The sequence below is a fragment of the Triplophysa dalaica genome, chromosome 13 (genome assembly GCF_015846415.1).
Source record: "Triplophysa dalaica isolate WHDGS20190420 chromosome 13, ASM1584641v1, whole genome shotgun sequence".
Taxonomy (NCBI): domain Eukaryota; kingdom Metazoa; phylum Chordata; class Actinopteri; order Cypriniformes; family Nemacheilidae; genus Triplophysa; species Triplophysa dalaica.
The window spans coordinates 1358446-1377608 of NC_079554.1; the positions used below are offsets into that span (position 1 = coordinate 1358446).

Here is a 19163-nt window from a genome sequence, read left to right on the forward strand (position 1 = left end):
CTGGTTTTGACAGTAATAATGATCCATAAAAAACTGTATAGAGGTTTTTCTGCGAACTGTATGATTGAATAATAAAGCTAACTATAGTTTTTTATTTAGTCAAAACTGTAATCCCATATTTAAACTTCAAATAAAAGTTCAACCATATATATTAAAACTATGGTAATACACATACCAATATTTATGCCAAAATAAATGATTCCTGCACTTGTACTAGCTGTAATAAAATATATTGAAGTAATTGATTGTTAGGCATACTACAGTATTACAGTAGTAAATACTGTGGTATAATGTAACAGCACAATTAAGTGTCATTATCATTGTCAAACATCTAATGGGTTTCACTGCAGAACAAGTTTCAAATAAAACAAGACTGTACTAGAAAGGACTTTTCAAGCATCATATATCAAGTGGATTATTAGTGGGTTATGGGCCACCAGGCCTACAGTGGTGCTTCATGTGAGTAAAAGTACAGTCACTGTAGACAATCTCAATTGCTTCCAGATGTGGCTTCTTTAATGTTTACTCGGGAAGTTACACAATCATATAAACAGTAATTGTGTGTGATGTGTGTCGCTCTAGAGATCCGCCTACAGCTGTGGCGCGCGCTGCTGACTCGCGTGAGAAGAGCGCAGACGGTCTGCGTCGCGGTCATGATGCGGCCGCTCATCGCGTTTCTCGCGCTGTGGATGCGGTGTCAGATGTGCAGATGTGAGTTTGAGCTCACTCTTCTCCACACCAATGATGTCCACGCGCGCGTGGAGGAGACGAACAAAGACTCCGGCAAATGCAGCAGCACTAGTCCGTGTTTCGCCGGAGTTGCACGAAGACACACGAAGATCCAAGAAATTCGCCGCGCGGAGAAGAACGTGCTGCTGCTGGACGCGGGCGATCAGTTTCAGGGCACCGTCTGGTTTAACTATTATAAAGGCGAAGAAGCGGCACATTTCATGAATAAACTCGGATACGATGCCATGGTAAGATAATTCAGTCTTGTTTCATAATAGACTGTTGGCTTCAAAACATAACGGGTTTATAAACACTGGCAGATAAGTCCTAAAACTTTATGGCTCATGGTCGTTCGGGAAATGAACAGGAGAGATGAAAAAAGGACCTGGCAAGAGTTATTTCTCATGAAAATGACCCATGGCTTTAAAAGTGTGGTAATCAGCAGTTAACTTAAATATATGAATAAACTGAAATATTTACAGCTGAGGTCATATGTGTGCAAAGCCTTTTGTCAAAGTTTATAAACATCAAATTATACATGTGTAAGTGGGACACTATCTTTTTATTTAGCAGACCTACTGCCCTTAAAGTGACAGTTCAAACAATAATCTAAATTCTGTCATCATTTCTTTTGGCTATTTTAATTTGACATTGACATCTTTAGTCATCCAAAGCGACTTACATTGCATTCTACTATACATTTGTTTCTAACTATGTGCAATGGGATCGAACCCATGAGCTTGGTGTTGCTAGCGTCATACCACTGAGTCACGGGAAAGTGGTTAGAATCTGAATGTTAGTCTTTCGTCAGTGGAACATAAAAGAAGATATTTTGTGAAACGTCCTAGTGATTTTGTGTTTATAAAGAAGAAGACAATGGGTCTCAGTGTTGTTTGGTTATCAACATTCTTCAAAATATCTTCTTTGGTGTTCTGTTAAAGTATTCTCATCAAAGTTTGTGTGTATATACTGTATATATACATATATATTATAATATATTTATTTGTATAGATAGTAGTAACAGTAGTAAAGAGATAGAAGTCAGGACAGATCGGTCAGGTGCTGACGGAATAGATGTGTTTTCAGCCCATTCTTAAAGATGGTCACGGAATCTGATGATCTTGTAACAGCAGGCAGATCATGGCACAAATGTGGAAAGATACGTGATAGTGATTTTTTACCTTTTTGGGATGGCACCACAAGACTTCGTTGGTTTGCAGAGCATAAGGATATGGCGGGTACATAAGTCTGTATTAGCGAGTGAGGATGTGGGGGTGCTGAACCAGTGGTGTTCTTGTAGGCCAGGAGCAGAGTCTTGAATTTGATGCAAGCGACTATAGTGAGCCAATGTAACTTAATGAAGAGAGGAGTGATGTGTGCTCTCTTCTGTTCATTGAAGACCACTCTTGCCGCTGCATTCTGGATCATCTGTAGAGGTTTGCTTGTTCAAGCAGGAAGTCCAGCGTGCACAATGCTTGGATAGGAAAGGTCTAATTTTCCTGATATTGTAGAGGATGAATCTACAGGACCGGGTGGTGCTGACAACATGATCCGTGAACTTTAGCTGATCATCCATCACCACTCCCAGGTTTCTGGCCGTTCTGGAAGGTGTCGATGAGCTCAGTTTTATGGAGAGGTTGTGATACATACTGAACATGTGTATAATGTTTATATATGAAGAGTTTGGTTCCAAAATGAGAAAACTCCATTAAGTCTGTTCATCATGTTTTTTATTATGTAATCATGTATATTTAATTATGTAATTTATTGTATTAGTTGTATTTCCTCAGGTGTTACGGCTCAAGTCTAAACAGACATATTGCAGTTTGATTGATATTGATTGGAATGCACAATAAAAAAATATGATAAAAAAAAGAGTTATCTCATTTAAGAACCAAACTCTTCATATTTTCTTGGTTTGTATATTAATACAGTAATATTAATTTGTATATTAATACACTACTGTAAAATAGTTTATAGTTATATTATGCGATGCATCGACAGCTTTTGTGATAGCTTTTGTAGAACCTGCAGGAGCCGGTTGCATAAGCATAGCCGCTAACTTAAGACTGCGTCTTAACAACTAGTCTCACAGACTAGCAATTAGTAAGTCATACTTTTCAGATTTCAATGAACTCAATCTACCTTTTTATGTTACTGATTCAAAGAAGTTATGAGCAGTCTTGAAGAAAAACTATAGATGACTAACTTCTAAGACAAGTCTAAGCAGTTTATGCAACCGGCCCCTGGGTCGCATAAACGTCTGCTAGTTTAGAACATGACTGCGTCTGAAATCGCCTACTTCCTTACTATATAGTAGGCGAAATCGTCGATCGGTAGGTACTTATTCAAATTCAGTACAAACCATCACAGTATGGCATTCGGACGCTCCCTTTGTCTTAACAACTATTCTCACAAGCAATTAGTTAGGACTATTATTAGTTAAACTTTTCAGATTTCCAAGACCAATCAACTTTTTCATGTAACTGATGTAAAGTTATGAATAAGAAAAATGATAACTAACTTTTTAGACTAGTCTAAGCAGTTTAAAGAACAAGAACTTGGGTAGTTTCATTTTTGGCTTGACTGTCATAAGAAGATTGAAGGATGTGTCAGGTTATACAAGGGATCATTTGTTCAGTTTTTCTTTGATTTGATGTAAGTGTTAAAGTTAGCACAGATCCAGATGTTATCATCCACATGCGGTTTCATTTATGGGGTGTTCCATTGCACAATCCAAAAACAGCCCGAGGTCATACACAGATAATCAGTCCAAACAATACAAACACCGGGAACAGCGAACAATTGGTAACAAAACAAAAGCAACTGCAACATAAACACAAGCAAAGAATATAATGTTGTACTGTACGTTTTTTCTTTTCATTTGTAGTGCACTTGTGGTATTTAAGGAAAGCTCTCGTATTCGGTTGGTGGGGTCAAATGCGACAGCAGCTGAATGAACGTGTTGTGTTGAGATGTCAAATCAGTTCCAGCTCAACACATTGAACACATTACTGGTTAACTCTGGAGGAATGCTGATGTACAGACCTCCACAACATTCCTGAAGCATGATTAAAATAAATCTCTGAACGAGATTTAAAGAGAAACTTCACCACAAACCACATGTTGCTTTCTGCTTTTCTGAAACCGAGATCAGAGGAGGATCGGTCTGATTCATTCAGGTTTCAAACGTGTTGAGCTTTTTTCCATCATTATACTGTAAGTGCCATAGGGACTCATTGTCCGTTCTGTCATTGACGTAATGTTGAGCAGAAATGGACGGCGGTGGTTCTTCTGGACGTGTCACAGGAGTCTTCATTACACTGGACAGGTGTTGGGGGACTCACAGAGAAACACAAAAGGTGTTTCCCACGTGTTGTGAACAGACTGGCCTCAATGGTTACCGTATCATCCACCGTCAAACAGAGTTAAGACACGCTTCAGTGAATCCTCAACAAACAATGAAAACCAACAAAAAAATTCTGTGATCATATCGCAGGGTAGACGGATGTCTAAAGTACAGTTTCTGTACTTTAAAGGCTTGACTACGAAACAGCTATTCTATTAAACGTCGACTCATTGGATGAACAGCTTTTCAAAGCCATTATGATACCAAAAAAATAAGATATGAAAAATGTTTTGCACAAGAAAACAAACCAGTTAATAAACAGTTTTAGTCAATTTGTAACATTTAAAAGTCAATTTGGCAACTTTTATGGAGCAATGAATGGTCAAATAAACACATTCTTAAAAGTTAATGTAATGATTTTCATTTTTAAGAGTGCAGTTACACCTCACATCCTACAGTATGAGCTTTATACCTGATACAATCTCATAAATTCATCCTCCTCAGTTTCCCTGTTCAAATATCTGATGCGTATGCAACTCCGTCAATACCCAGCATTCCCCATGTGTGAATTGGATTCAATAAAAGCCGTTCCCTTTGGAAATCTTAACACATTCTGTAATCCTAATAAATGTTTGTTAAATTACATTTGTCTGTAGAAACAGAACAACATCCGTAAATTACATAAAACTACAAGACAATAGTTAACACATTAAATGTTACTTTTTAAAATAAATAAATGTGTCCCTGGACCACAAAACGAGTCGTAAGGATAACATTTATTTCAATATTGAGATTTATACATCATCAGGAAGCTGAACAAATAAGCTTTCCATTGTTATAAGGTTTGTTAGGAGATAAAACTATTCGAAAATCTGAAATCTGAGGGTGCAGAAAAATCTAAATATTGAGAAAATGGCCTTAAGGCCGCTGCTAACAGGTTTTTTAAACGCTCTCTGTTGGCCTACCGCTGTAATGACGTTGTGGAGAGAAGATGAACCTGAAAGCAGAAATTCTAAGCTTTAAATAAACTCAAATGGATAATTAACAAAGTGGGGCAGTGATGTTTATGGGTGTGTTTCTTGCCATTTTTGTTTGCGATTTTGCTGCATCCACTCACAAAAATAAAGTTGTGATATATTTACGGAAGGAAATTTACAAATTATTTTCATGGAACATGATCTTGACTTAATATCCTAATGAAAGAAAAATTGAATGGTATTTTTAGCTAATGTTACAGTTAACTGGTTTTGTGCTCCAGGGTCACAAATACAACCTTGTGTATAGTAAGAAAAACTTTAATTGAATAGAAAACTACATGCACAGACACGTTTATACTCTGCAACCAGCCAGCGTGAGAAAGAGGACGCCCATCAATGCCGCTTCACTCGGCTGACGGAAGTTTAGCTGTGTTTGTTTGTTCACCGCATTTGGGTGATGGATGTTATACAAACGGTGGATGTGACGCTGGATTTGGAGATCGTTTGAAACTGATAGATGGTGGAGTTCCAGTGCTAAAAGTTGCCGTACATAAACCGTACGTGGCAAGTCATTCGCTGGGCTGGGAGTAAAGAAGTACAGGTAACTTAGTAACATATTTAAAAAAAAATGCACAGCTGGAATAATTGCAGTGTGTGGAATTGCATGAAAAAAACTTACTATACAAATGTTAAAATTGCAAGATCTCCCAATTGTGAGTTTTTCATGCAATTCTGTTTTCATCACTTGCAACTGCGAGTTTAAATCTCACAATTCTGAAAAAACGAAATTGGATTTTTTTATTTAGTGATAAAAACAAGTTTCTAAACACAATGCAGCATTCAGAGAAGGGGGTGAAAATGTTTAAAAAGGATAATGTGTAAAGATTATTTATATTGTTTATAGATAATATTTTTTTCATTTTGTTCTTCCCTTCACATTAAGCATGTATAACCACAGAAGACAAAATACATTTAGCCTCCAATTCAAAAAAGTTTACAGACCCCAGATCTCAATGCATTGTGCACTGCGATGGGTTGGCACTCCATCCAGGGTGTATCCTGCCTTGATGCCCGATGACTCTGAGATAGACACAGGCTCCCCGTGACCCGAGGTAGTTCGGATAAGCGGTAGAAAATGGAATGGAATTGTGTGCTCGTGCTGTAGTTATCCCCCCCCCCGCGCACCTCCAACAGCTGTCTTTTATCAATTTGATCAAACTAAATACTCTTCGAAGATACGAAATATGCAAAACTACTTTAAAGGCACTCAAGATTAATATGAGATTGGCAGAAACTGAGTGTGTCACCTCCTCTTTAAGTTAAATGTATGACGTTACTGTAGTTGGGTGTTAAATATTCAGACCCTCCATTACAGTACCTATCTGTTACCAGAGTTCAGGGAGATACCTTGCATAATATGTACTATAATCTATACAGTAATTGCAATATCAGTGTTTTATCTGATGCAAAACCTACAAAAGACTTCCAAATGAAAGAGAGAGTCAGGATCCAAGTGCATGTCATCCATGTTAAAAGAAGGAGGACATGAAAACCAACCACACAAAAAAAGGTTAAGTGAAGCTCAACAGTGAGCACATACCCTAAGTATTGCTGCATTTGTGGGAGCATGTTACTGCTGTACACTTTATTATATTGTTTTGCAGTCTCCACACTGTATGGTTGATGTTTTAAATACTTTGCATTATTATCAATTTCACCAAAAACAGTAGTACAGTATGACAGCAGGGCAGTGTTGGCTTGCTCACCTAGAGACTGCATTTATTTATTGAATTATTTATTAGATATTATTTATTAGAATGATCTTGCTTGTTGTATAAACACAGTGCACTGTGCTGTGTTTTACCTTTCCGTGATTTTCTTATTTACTCCTGTTAAGCTGCTTTGGAACAATACACATTGTGTAAATAAACTTGAATTGACAATTGAAGTACATTCTGCTTCGTATCTGTGTTTCTTCAGGCCTTAGGAAATCATGAGTTTGACAACGGTGTGGACGGCCTTTTGAATCCTTTCCTCAAGAAAGTGAACTTCAGTGTTCTCAGCGCGAATATCAAAGCTGATGAAACAATGGCTCCTCGCATCAGCGGCCACTACCTTCCGTATAAGATCTTCACTGTTAACTCAGAGAAAGTGGGTGTTGTGGGGTACACGTCAGTGGAGACCCCCGCTCTCTCTTTACCGGGTAACCTGATCTTAACATCACCTCACATTATGGCCACAGCAGTGATTGAATGTTTTTAATCTCATTTCTGTGCTTGCACAGGTCCTGCTCTTGTGTTTGAGGATGAAGTCGCTGCTCTTCAGAAGGAAGTGGATAAACTTACAACGCTGGGCGTTAATAAGATCATTGCTCTCGGACATTCTGGATTTGAAGCCGACCAAAAGATTGCAAAGCAGGTTCGAGGTGTGGATGTTGTGATCGGAGGACACACCAATACTTTCTTGTGCACAGGTATGAAATACACCCTCACGTTATGATTACAACAGAAAACGCCTCTTTAAAGGCAGCCAGGCAGGTTTAGGGTAGGGTTTAATTTGGGGCTTTCTTATAATTCTACAGTTTTGTATGACTCACATGAGTTATCATGTGGATTCAGTTCAGAGCTGGTAAAACACGCCTGATGTGAAAGTTCCTGTAGGCTTTAGAAAGGTATGGAAACCTGCCAGAATCCCTTCATTAGCAGTTTACTCGCGTTGTTTGGTGCCTTGTAATTCGTGCCATTTGGAAGATATCCATTATTTTACGGTTGGACCAAATCTAAAAGCCAGGATATTAAAGAGATTTACACCAACTAGCACACCTACAGTACACCCTAGAAAACAGCCAGCAACAATCTTAATACTCCCTAGTAACCGCTCAGAGCACCATAGCTACCACACTCTATGTTCTATAAATCTATGTTTCAGTATGTGAAAATGAGTTTAAAAAAAAAGAGTAAAAACAGTTTACTCAGTTTTGAAAAATGGGTTACACATTATTTTACAGTGCCCGTGTCACAGAGTAATAATACATTTAAGTAGTTATAAAAAGGAACTGAATGTACTTACTATTGGGTTAGAATTAGTGTTTGGTTCAGGGATAGTTACATGTAATTATGCATAATTTATACCTTGAAATCTGTGCTTACGAAAATGCTAGACAAAACAGGCAGTCTGGCATAATCTTGTGTGGTTTTGTTCATTCAAGCAGGAAAGAGAAGCATGTACTGGTGCTGTGTTATCTGACAGAGATTGCCTGACGCAGCCTTTAGCCCGTGACTGTATACACCAGACGGTTTCACATTGTGCCGCATCCCATAGCTACAAGCTGTGTATCCTCACTGAACGCATCAGAGCAACTGTTTCAAATCCTGCTTAAGTGGTTATAAAGCCTTAACATGAATAAGAGCATCATTATATAATGTAAGCCAAAGGATGACAAAACAAACGTGTTTATCTGAAAAAAATGTATTGCATGCGTTAACGCGTTAACTTTGACACGCCTAATATGAAAACATGTAAATATTTCCTAAATTTAAATATTTGTATGTGTACGTGTTTATAAATATGCACTGTACACAGATATTTATTATGTAAACCCGAAACAAAGTTTTTGCAAATATATTCATTATATTTTAAGGTGTACGTCCATGTATTGCTATTGTAAGGGTTCAGAAGAACATATTAATATTGTTATTGATAGGAATTATTTTTAATTGGCCCCAGTGATGTTGATTTTAAACTTGGAATATATTAAAGGAATGAATTACTCACACTTAAGTTGTTTGACAACCCCAGGACCTTTTGTTGAGGACCGGGGCTCAGTGAAACGCGACCTAATGTCTAAGCACAAAAGTGAGTGAAGACATCATTAAAATAGTCCTGGTGCTCTTGTGAATGCCCGTTAGATACTAAAACAGTGATTGTTGTATACAGTCATTATTTTTGTTTGTTTGGCACGAAAAGTATCCTTGTAACTTTATATATAATTTATGCAGAACCACTGTAGTGAAATGGACTTTTTCAATGACGTCTTTACTCACATTCAGAGCTTTGAAGTTTGGTTGCGTTGCGGTCTACAAGGGAGTCAGAAAGCTCCCGGAACTCAGAAAAACTTAATTCGCGTACTGAAGCTAAATGGAGTTTGTCGAACGATTTGAGGCTGAGAAATTCATGACAGAATTATTTTTTTCTTTTTCATTTGCAGTCTGCGAGCTTTTTCTAAAGACATTTCAATAATATAATAAAAAAGCATTTTGGTAGGCTTAAGGTGGACTGTGGAAAGGGACAATGATTTTTCAGAAGGACATTATTAAAGTGTTCATACAGTGGTAACTTCATGGAAGCATTTGCGTTAAAAGGGTTACTTTAGGTTATGCTAAAGTCAGAAACTAGATTTTAAACCCCACTGAACGTCAGTCCTGACCTGCTACAGCTGGAGCTAAAACTCATGAGGAATTTATCCAAGATGACTGCTCTCATTTTTTATGCCAATAGTTTTGTACTATTACCTTCTGCAAATCATTTCTGTCAAATATAATTTCAGTGTTTGATTTTCATTCATGTGTATAATGTTTGTCTCTAGGACCTTCGCCCTCCAGTGAGGTTCCTGCGGGTAAGTACCCGTTCATGGTGAAATCAGACAACGGGCCTGATGTTCCAGTGGTCCAGGCCTATGCCTTTGGAAAGTATCTTGGATATCTAAAAGTGACGTTTGATTCCAATGGAGTTGTAGTGAAGTCTTCAGGCAACCCAATTCTACTGGACAGCTCTATAGCACCAGGTGAGTGAACCCCAGACCTGACAGTCAGGGCCGGATTGAGAATACATGTAGCATACCCAAGGGCCCCTTCATTTTATTGCTCCCTTAATTTAACCTGTGCCACTCAAAATAGATTTGGGCGCATTTGTGTGAGTGCATATTTTGTTGTGGTGTGACATGTGACCTGACCAACTGTACAGAACACGTTAATAACTGCACAACCTAGGTTCCATACAGACTTGGTGGATGTAATAGTTGAGGATCCGAGCTGAACAGTAAGGTGGTGTTAAATTGAAGGCTGGGCCGGTATAATCAGGAGTTCTGTCTTTGAAGTTGAGTTGTAGGGGATGCTCTTTCATCCAAGAAGAGATGTCCAGAAGACAGGCAGAGACACGGGTAGAGATGGTGGGGTCATCTGGCTGAATAGAGAAATAAAGCTGTGTGTCATCTGCATAAAAATGGTGTGTGTGTACCCGTGTGACTTAATTATTGGACTCATGGAGGTGGTATATAAAGAGGAGAGCAGTGAGATCGGGTCCCTGAGGAACTCCAGTTGTCCTGGCCCAAATGAGGCGGATGTGGTGCCATCCTCCTGATCTTGTACACACACACATACTACCGTACCTTTAAGTGGCTTGACCAAAGTGACTTTGATTTTATAAGTGATATTAAAAGTTCTAATTACATGCGATAAAATAACAATTGTTAAGATATATCAAAATATCAAAAACATAAATTTTTATTCAACCAAACAGATTTTTTTTATCGAATAAAGCATTTCTATATCATTTTCAACTAACCCACAATAGCAAACTGAATAACCAGTCATGCTAAATGAGCAAAGAATTCAGTTCTTGCATTATCTGTGGTTCACATTAAATGACTAAATGATCTTTTATATTCGTTAGTGACTGAAAGTTCAATATTTTAAATGAATCAGTTCAAATGAGTCATTCGTGTGTGAGTCGTTCTGACTCAATATGTGTTCATACTGGCGAACTGTAAAGTACACGCTGATTCAACGATCCTATTGCACAGCTGAAGACATTGTAATAAGGGACGTCATGTTCATTTAAGACATTTCAAGAAATGAAACGTAATTGGATGCAAAACAAAGAGCTGTGAAACACATCTAGCTCTTGTTCTGCAACTCTTTTCAGCGCCTCACTGTGCTGATAACGAAACAGCGCCTCCACTGTGGCGTAATGCCGCAACTGCAGTTACAAATTACAGTCTGTTAATTGCATTAAGAATTTCTTGTGAAGATAACAACATAAGAACAAGATCTAGCTGTTGTCCTCCTCTGTGGGTGCGAGGCGTGTTGGCCCCATGAAGGTCAAACAATAACAACTGCAAGTTCACAATACATTATTTTTTATATACATTCACAGGCAAACCTCTTCGAAAACGGATCATATGTCTCTTACAAATGTGCAATGTTATGTTAGCATAAAACATGATGTGTTTATGTAGTTTTAACTGTTCCTCTGAAGGCTGTGAGGGTTCAGTCAGTTGAGGAAGGAGGATTGACAGTGTGATATTATCGTCACCTCTGCTAATATGTGCAGTATGTAAATACATATAAAGAAAACAACCACACCTCTTTTCTTAAAGCTGCGCCCGTTAAGAAAACAAAGCATCAATTCTGAGAAATTACTGCCTGTCATTTGAGTTTTTGACTAAATTTTTTGCAGTGTTTACATATTGTTTATTACTGCAAAACATAATTCATTAAAATGTGATTTTATAATGCCTCCATTTTTTGCTTTTTGTGTTAAGGTGAAGAAAAGATATTCTATATATTTCATCATTATATTTCAACAGATTTCTTTAAAAAAATCTTGTTCTCGTGTCTAGTCTCGTTTTATGAGATAAGTGTCTAGTCTCACCCCTACACATTTAGCATCACCCAACATCACAGATCAATGTGCTTTACATGTTGGATGCAATGTAATATATTTTAACGCAATTTTGAGCCCAGCACTCCATCATGCCAATTGCAAAAGGAAATTTGACTGGTCTTATCAGATCTCGTGTTGTCACAGCCCTGTAAATGTGTATTGCCGCACAGATGTTTTGTCCGAAAGGGACCTGAAGTTGTTACCAAGTTAGTTTGGGAATTTTAGCTGTAAGATTAGCCTCACGCTTTTCCCTTTCAACTTTATTTCTCTTTTCTGCGGACCATTATCACTTTATTTAACACCAGCGAGCAACGGAGATACTTCATTTGCTTGACATGCAAAAAAATAACGCAGAGATGCGTTTCACGTGATGGCACATGCATAGTGATTTTTATTGGACGGTGAATTATATCAGTAAGGAATATTTTCCAATAGTTTCTTGTTATTTTATAATTAATAAAACCAATAAGCTGCTTTGCATCATGCCACAACGCTCTTATCTGTTAAAAATCAACTGTAACACACTGTTCTTGGGTCTAATTGCTTTAATAAAACCAGATCATTATTCAATTTTAAATGACTATAATTTACCTGTATGTGTTTCCTTAAATTTGTGCTTGAAGTATTCGATGCAGACAGCGTTTTTATTTTGGACAGATTACAAACAAATGTGAACCATTACTGTTTGCTTCTTTAAGAGACATGAACTTGGACAAATAAGGCCATGGGCAATTCATCTATACATATTCCAAATCTGCCGAATCCACTCCCCAACACTGCGAATCAAATGATGTTTTCCAATATTTAAATTTGGGAGGAATATTGTGATTGAAACAGAATGAAACAAAAAATATCATCTCTGAAACGGGCAGCTTTTTTATAAAGCTCATGGCTCTGAAGAGCTAGGTGTGTTCTGATTGGCCAGTTAACCAGTGCGTAGTGATTGGTGGAATACTGCAAGCGTGTGAGGGAAATGTAACACCTCTGACCATATTTGGAACATCAGGTTCCTCTTCAATTGTAATGACAGGTACACCACCTTACTTGTGTATATATTTTGGAGGTCTTGGTCAAATCAGACCACCAACAGATGTAGATTAATAGGGGTGTGGTTACACGAGGGATTTCAGGCAGGTCTGGGTGAGCATACGCTTTCAGATAGAATGCATGTTTTGTTCCCACACTTTCATTTGTGCAATTTTACATGTCTAATACATGCACAGAAAACTTATAACACAACAAAGACACCTTTAATTTTGTTCATTGGATGTATATGTACATATGTTTATGGGCAGTTGTGGTAGGGGTAAATGCCCACCCAGGATATCTGCCAGCCCACCCTTCAAGAACCAGGCCAGCAGTACAGTAGCTCTGTGGCTATTCAGAATTCTTGAGAACTAACAGTCAACAGTACTTGTCAAGAGAGATCCACTTTAGATCTAGAAGTCGTCCATACTGAAGAAACATGAATAACTCCAAAAGATCATAACCACAGACTCCCACAATGCATTACCAGCTATGTTACCCTGGCCCTGTCCCATATGGCGCACTTCATGTGGACCTGCGATCTTATGGCCTTAAATTGCGTGTGCCAAGTCTACAAGTTTGCAGGGTGGCTCATTTGTCTTTTAACATGTAGAAGTATACTCGCGAGCACCGCCTTTGTGCCCTCGATGTGGTCTTGGTTACCTACCCAGGATTCCTAGCAAACAATCAGACATTGGATGGGTGGAATGTCTTGTATGTCAGACATACATAACCGTTGGGCATGTCGTGAATGTATGTTTGAATTAAAATCAAAGTTGAATTAGTTAGTTGTTCACATTATTGCTTATTAATTTCTAATCAAGCCAACTACTTAAGTGTAAAAACTTTGAATGCAGTGCATTTTCTTACTTAAGGTAATACCTCTCTGACATTTTTTTCTAGATTTTTATTTAGTTGTATAAACAACACTTCTTCTGTTTTGAAAGAAATGGACTTGAAATGGACTTTGTACAAGTGAACTCATAGTTATACTGATAGCTTACTAGGTCAATATTTGTAGCATGTTTGTAGTTGATGAACGAAACACACAGACAGTGCAGATGGTAATTCTGAAGTCAGAGTCATTCACACCGGCCTCTATCGCTCTCATCCAACCAGATTCAAGGCCGAATTAGCTTTGAATCATTCTCAGGATTTGAATTTTTGATATCAACAATAACATTTTTACTAGTATAAATTACTATTTTTCATGTCAGTAATTACATTTTCAATAGTAAAAATTTGAATTCTTTATATCAACGATGACATCATCACTTGCAGAAATGTGTATTCTTGATATCAAAAATACTAGTAAAACTAGTAAAAAAGGTAATTCTTGATGTCTGTAATTGCATTTTTACAAGTTAAATATTACAATAGACTTCCATTAAAATTCAATTTCAGATATCCATAATAGATATCTTACATGTTAAAAATCTTATTTCAGATATCAGAAATGCAATTATTATAATCATTTTTAGTGGTAAAAATGTAATTGTTGAATGTTGAAAATTCATATCATGAGAATGATTAGAAGTTAATTCGGCTTGCCATAGGACCAGAACTCTGTTTTTACAATATCCATTACACATCAATTTAGAAACTTTAGTTTTGTATCTGTCAGACAGGTACATGATTTATTTGGATAATTTTTGCAGTCACAGACTGTGTGAGATTAATGTGCAATGTTTTGTGTGTGTTTGTAGATCCGGTCATTCAGGCTGAAGTGAATTCCTGGAAGAAGAATCTGGCCAATTACTCTTCTCAATATGTGGGACAAAGTCTGGTGTATCTCAACGGGTCTTCCGAGGAGTGTCGATTTCGGGAATGTAATATGGGAAACTTGATATGTGACGCCATGGTGAGTGAACGGGTTTTCTAATGTACTCCAGTTTTGGTGTAAATATTTGGAGGGCATTATGGTATGGAATCTAAGTGGAAAAGGGGCTTTGTGCTTGTGTTTCAGGTCCATACCAACATCAAATACGCTGATGAAAAGCAGTGGAATCACGTCAGTTCTTGTATTCTCAACAGCGGTTCCATTCGGTCGCCAATAGACGAGAGAAACGGAAATGGTGCGCTATACTACATCTACTCTTCACTCCTGTATACCCAGCTCCACTTGTGACAAATAACTCCTTGTGCGTGTCGATTAAATCCAGGTTCAATCACAATGGAAGATCTGATGTCTGTGTTGCCGTTCGGTGGAACGTTTGATCTGGTACAGCTGAACGGATCTGCACTGAAAAAGGTTTTCGAGCATTCGGTCAGCAGGTATGGAGAAAGCACTGGACGCTTCCTTCAGGTCTCAGGTAATTCACCTTTGTCTCTCTACTGCTGCCTTTATCTCACAACGACGTCTACTACTCACACTTTGTGATATTTTGTAGCGGTTAACAAGCATTTCCTTTATAAGAAAGTTGTAGGATTTCACAAATACAGAGGCCCAAAATAAATTTTTTTAGATGTACATTTAAGACGTTTTATCTCCCATGAAAGAGCATTTGGGTTTGGAATGACATAAGAGTCATGCTTATCCCTTTAATGTTTTGTGTAGCTCAACACAGGCATCACTTGCGGGTGGGTCAGGTTGGACGTCCTCTAGTCATTTGTAATAGTAATAGAGGTTGTCTGTGATCGTAATCCCTTGCGAAACGGCCATGTCTGTAATTTGTAAAGTAAGAATTCCCCCGCAAATAACCTGCCATATATCGAATAACACCTAGGTCCTGTGATAACATATTAGTGCCGTGAGAATCACCATCCGTCATCATAGATCCATTTCAAGGTTTAAACCATCGTTTGCGAATAATGGAGGCTGTTTTGAAGTGTTTTGACATTATTTTGGGTGCTGGGTTTGCCAACACTTCTGTTTTGGCCGAGAGTCTCCAGTTTTGTTATTTCTCATGGAAACTCACGTGACGCGATTGTGAACCAAACAGAGGAAGATCTCTCGAACTTGATCGTAGGTCTCAAATGCTGACAGGTACGGTCATATATCATTATACACCATACAACTATATATATAAACTATACGCAAAGCCTTGCCATCATATCCAGAAAAAAAGTCACAGGCTTCACTTATCTCGTGCGTCTCATGAATGTGGGGGAGCATTTCTAAATCATACCAGGTCCCCAGATAATACTAATCCCGTGTGAATAGGTCTTAAGAATGGCACCAACAAATTGGCGGCTTCAGTGGCATAAAACGGGTGTTACTTCTTATTACCAGTCCCAACATTTGCAGGTTCGTCATTCCCAGATAACAACCGCTCAAAACTAATAACACATGGAAACACGGATGCAGCAAATAAATTTGACAGGTTTTTTCAAAGTCCTTTTTGACAGGACTCAAATGTAATTTTCAATATAGGGAAAAGTGAACCGGTTACAGACACAGCAACAGTTTAAACTGACCTCGGCTACTGTCAACAGCAACCCCGCCTTCTTCCATTTGATTGAAGATAGCTGTAAGGTAGACCAGCTCTGAGATCAGTTATCTAGGCGTAGTTATCTAAATCTTTCACAACTTTTATTACACACTATGGAAAAGCCACAGCACACCGGACCTCTGTCTGAGATGGGATGGGGAAAACTTGTTTAGCGATCCATACGTTTCGTATACTGTACATGACAATATACAGATCAGCACGGTAAGTTTCACGGGGATAACTGTGAATGTCATTGGCTCTTGGGCGTCTTGTTTTTGCAGTGAAAGAACACTTAAGATTCTAAATTGCTGATGTGCAAATGAGTCATGTAGTGTTCCCTAAAATATATAATGATAATAATCATACAGTACATTTGATTCTGACATGACATGAAGGTGAATCAATGGGAGGATTTCTGTTTTGGTGGGATCTGTTACTTAGAAAACCTTTCTCACCAGGTAACCGACTCACTTGCAGGTCCACGCGTCCAGTCTCAAGCGGTTGTGTTTTCTCCGCAGGTTTTCAGGTGGTGTATGATTCATCCAAACCGTCAGGACAGCGTGTTAAAAGTGTGAATGTGCTGTGCACCGACTGTCGAGTTCCCCGATATGAGTCGCTTGACCCAAAGAAGATTTATAAACTGGTGATGCCCTCTTATCTGGTGAATGGAGGAGACAACTACACCATGATCCAAGAACTGAAACTCAAACACGACAGCGGTGAGTCTTCTACAGCAGGGGTTTGCTCTGATGTCCCCTTTGTGTGCATGAAAGTGTGTGTGCATTGTTTGGCAGCCCCCCAAAAAGCATTATATTCTAAATTTTAGAATTTTAATTAAACCAAAAATGGGTTCAGTTGGAACATCAATTCCTTTGGTTGGTGGTCTGATTTTTCTGATGTTTGGTTGCATAAAATCTATTATAAATTTCTATATTTCATAAAATGTCACAAAATATGTTTTGAGAACCACTGTCCTACAGTTCATATCTCATACAGTGTATACTCACAAACTCTCGGCAGGTGATCTGGATATAGCAGTTATCGCCAGTTACATCACAGAGAGAAAGAGAGTTCATCCGGCGGTGGAGGGACGAATTCAGTTTGTCAGTTCTGCTGTTGGACAGCGAGGATCTCTCCTGCTCCTGATGTGGTCCTTCTGTCTCATGTTTCTCTATTAAACTAGACCTTTTTTGGTGGACAAGCTTGTGAAATGACGTGGATGTGTAGCCATAAATAATCCAAAGTATAATTAGCGTCATAGAAAGAGACATTTATAATAAACACTGTGAGGATTAACAAAACATTAGTGAGGATTTAAGAGCAACATTGCTCATTTAATTCATCTTATTATTAGGGGATACACAGGGATCTGTGTGCATGCCAGAACTGAATTCAATTATTTGCGCAAGTAGATTACACACAAAGTCGATACAAAGGCATGAATTGGGAGACGTGATTGCCGCGAACCTGCGATATTCACCTCAGTCGCATCTTCAGCACTAGTTTAGCAGAAAATTCACGCAAAGAGAAATTCAAAGCTTCAGTAAGAGTCCAATGTTTATGAACAATTTAATTGTATGTGAGATTTTAAAAACAAGTATATTTTATAAACAAGGTACAAATGAAGCAGATATATTAAAAGTTAACTTTTATTACTTTTATTTACTAAAGCCAGAACATTTACAAAATACATTTTCAGGGGTTTGCACACGTCTCCTACTGTTATGAAATCACATCAAATGTAGCACAATGTTTCATGTTTTTTAAGGGTTTTACTTTCTGTAAATGTCTGAAAGGACAATGTCTCTGTCACGTTAGATCACTGTAGTGTGTTAAATAAATGCTGTTTTAGCCAACCTAATGTCTCCTCATGTACTGCACTGTTACACCAGGAGGAATATGAGCAGGACTCCATGAAACATGAAACACATCCTCATTACAATGAATAAATAGTGGAATTTTGCTAGTCAGATAAAATGTGTTGTGATGTTAGTTCTCTTCCCATGTGTCTCACATCCATCTGTTGGAGACTGAGAGATCAGATTTTTGATTCTCCTGGAGACAAAACAACAGAATTAATTTAAAAGGAACATATATACAATAAAAGTACAGTGTCCTTAATCTGAAACCTTCACTAAATGACACCTTAAATTAGAGAAGAGAAATACATTAAGTACTTTAAAGATTCTCCTTTTACGTTCCCATGAAAAAATAATGGAAGAATATTAATTTATGGGTGAAATATTTCTTAATGATTTGTGAGAATATGATGCAGTAGGAGAGTCACAGTACCTTACAGAGCTCTGGAAAGAGCTCCTGAACAGCAATGTCAAGTAACAAGTACGTCATCTGTTAGAGAGAGATGCAGAGAGTTAGAGAGAGAGAGAGAGAGAGAGAGAGAGAGATGCAGAGAGTTAAAAAGAGAGAGAGAGAGAGAGAGAGAGAGAGAGAGAGAGAGATGCAGTGAGTTAGAGAGAGAGAGAGAGAGAGAGAGAATGACGATGAGTCTGTCAGGTCACACCTGTTTATTGAGCAGCGGCTGCTGAACTGCAGTGAAGACTAACTTCACTCCCTCATACCTCGCTTCTTCACCGATACATTTCCCCACTACATCTGAAAAAACAAATCAATTCTTTCAGAGATGGACACACTAGTACTGAGACTGGCAGCTTAAAAGCAGTTTTCATCCTCTCTGTAGTTGCAGTTAACATGCCAGAGGAGAACTGGCCCTCCCGGTTGAGTCTGGTCTCTCCCAAGGTTTTTTCCTCCACTTTCATACACATATACATTTATAATGGAGTTTGGGTTTCTTACCACTGTTGCTCACTGTGAACTTCTGACATTTAACGTGTGTATTTTGCATGATGTGGTATTATTGCAAATTTGCTGTAAATTTGCTCAATTATTGCAAATTGTTCAATATACCATATTTCTGGTATATTGTAAATATCTGTTAATTTACCCATAAGCACTAGATCTGAATAATAA

At 38.1% G+C, this 19163-nt stretch overlaps 2 protein-coding genes across 2 annotated transcripts in view; one reads left to right on the top strand and one right to left on the bottom strand.

Moving 5' to 3' along the window:
* On the top strand, positions 1-18031 carry nt5e (5'-nucleotidase, ecto (CD73)). Its single transcript, XM_056763710.1, has 9 exons — positions 1-977; positions 7036-7258; positions 7340-7528; positions 9641-9838; positions 14451-14605; positions 14711-14819; positions 14907-15056; positions 16694-16894; positions 17196-18031. The coding sequence occupies exons 1-9, from the start codon at positions 567-569 to the stop codon at positions 17351-17353; spliced, it is 1794 nt and encodes a 597-aa protein (XP_056619688.1). The 5' UTR covers positions 1-566; the 3' UTR covers positions 17354-18031.
* snx14 (sorting nexin 14) overlaps positions 17811-19163 on the bottom strand; it is a 22872-nt gene continuing 21519 nt past the window's right edge. The window contains 3 exon segments of the mRNA XM_056763708.1: positions 17811-18230; positions 18468-18524; positions 18697-18788. Coding sequence (XP_056619686.1) covers positions 18186-18230; positions 18468-18524; positions 18697-18788 — 194 coding nt within the window. The 3' untranslated portion in view covers positions 17811-18185.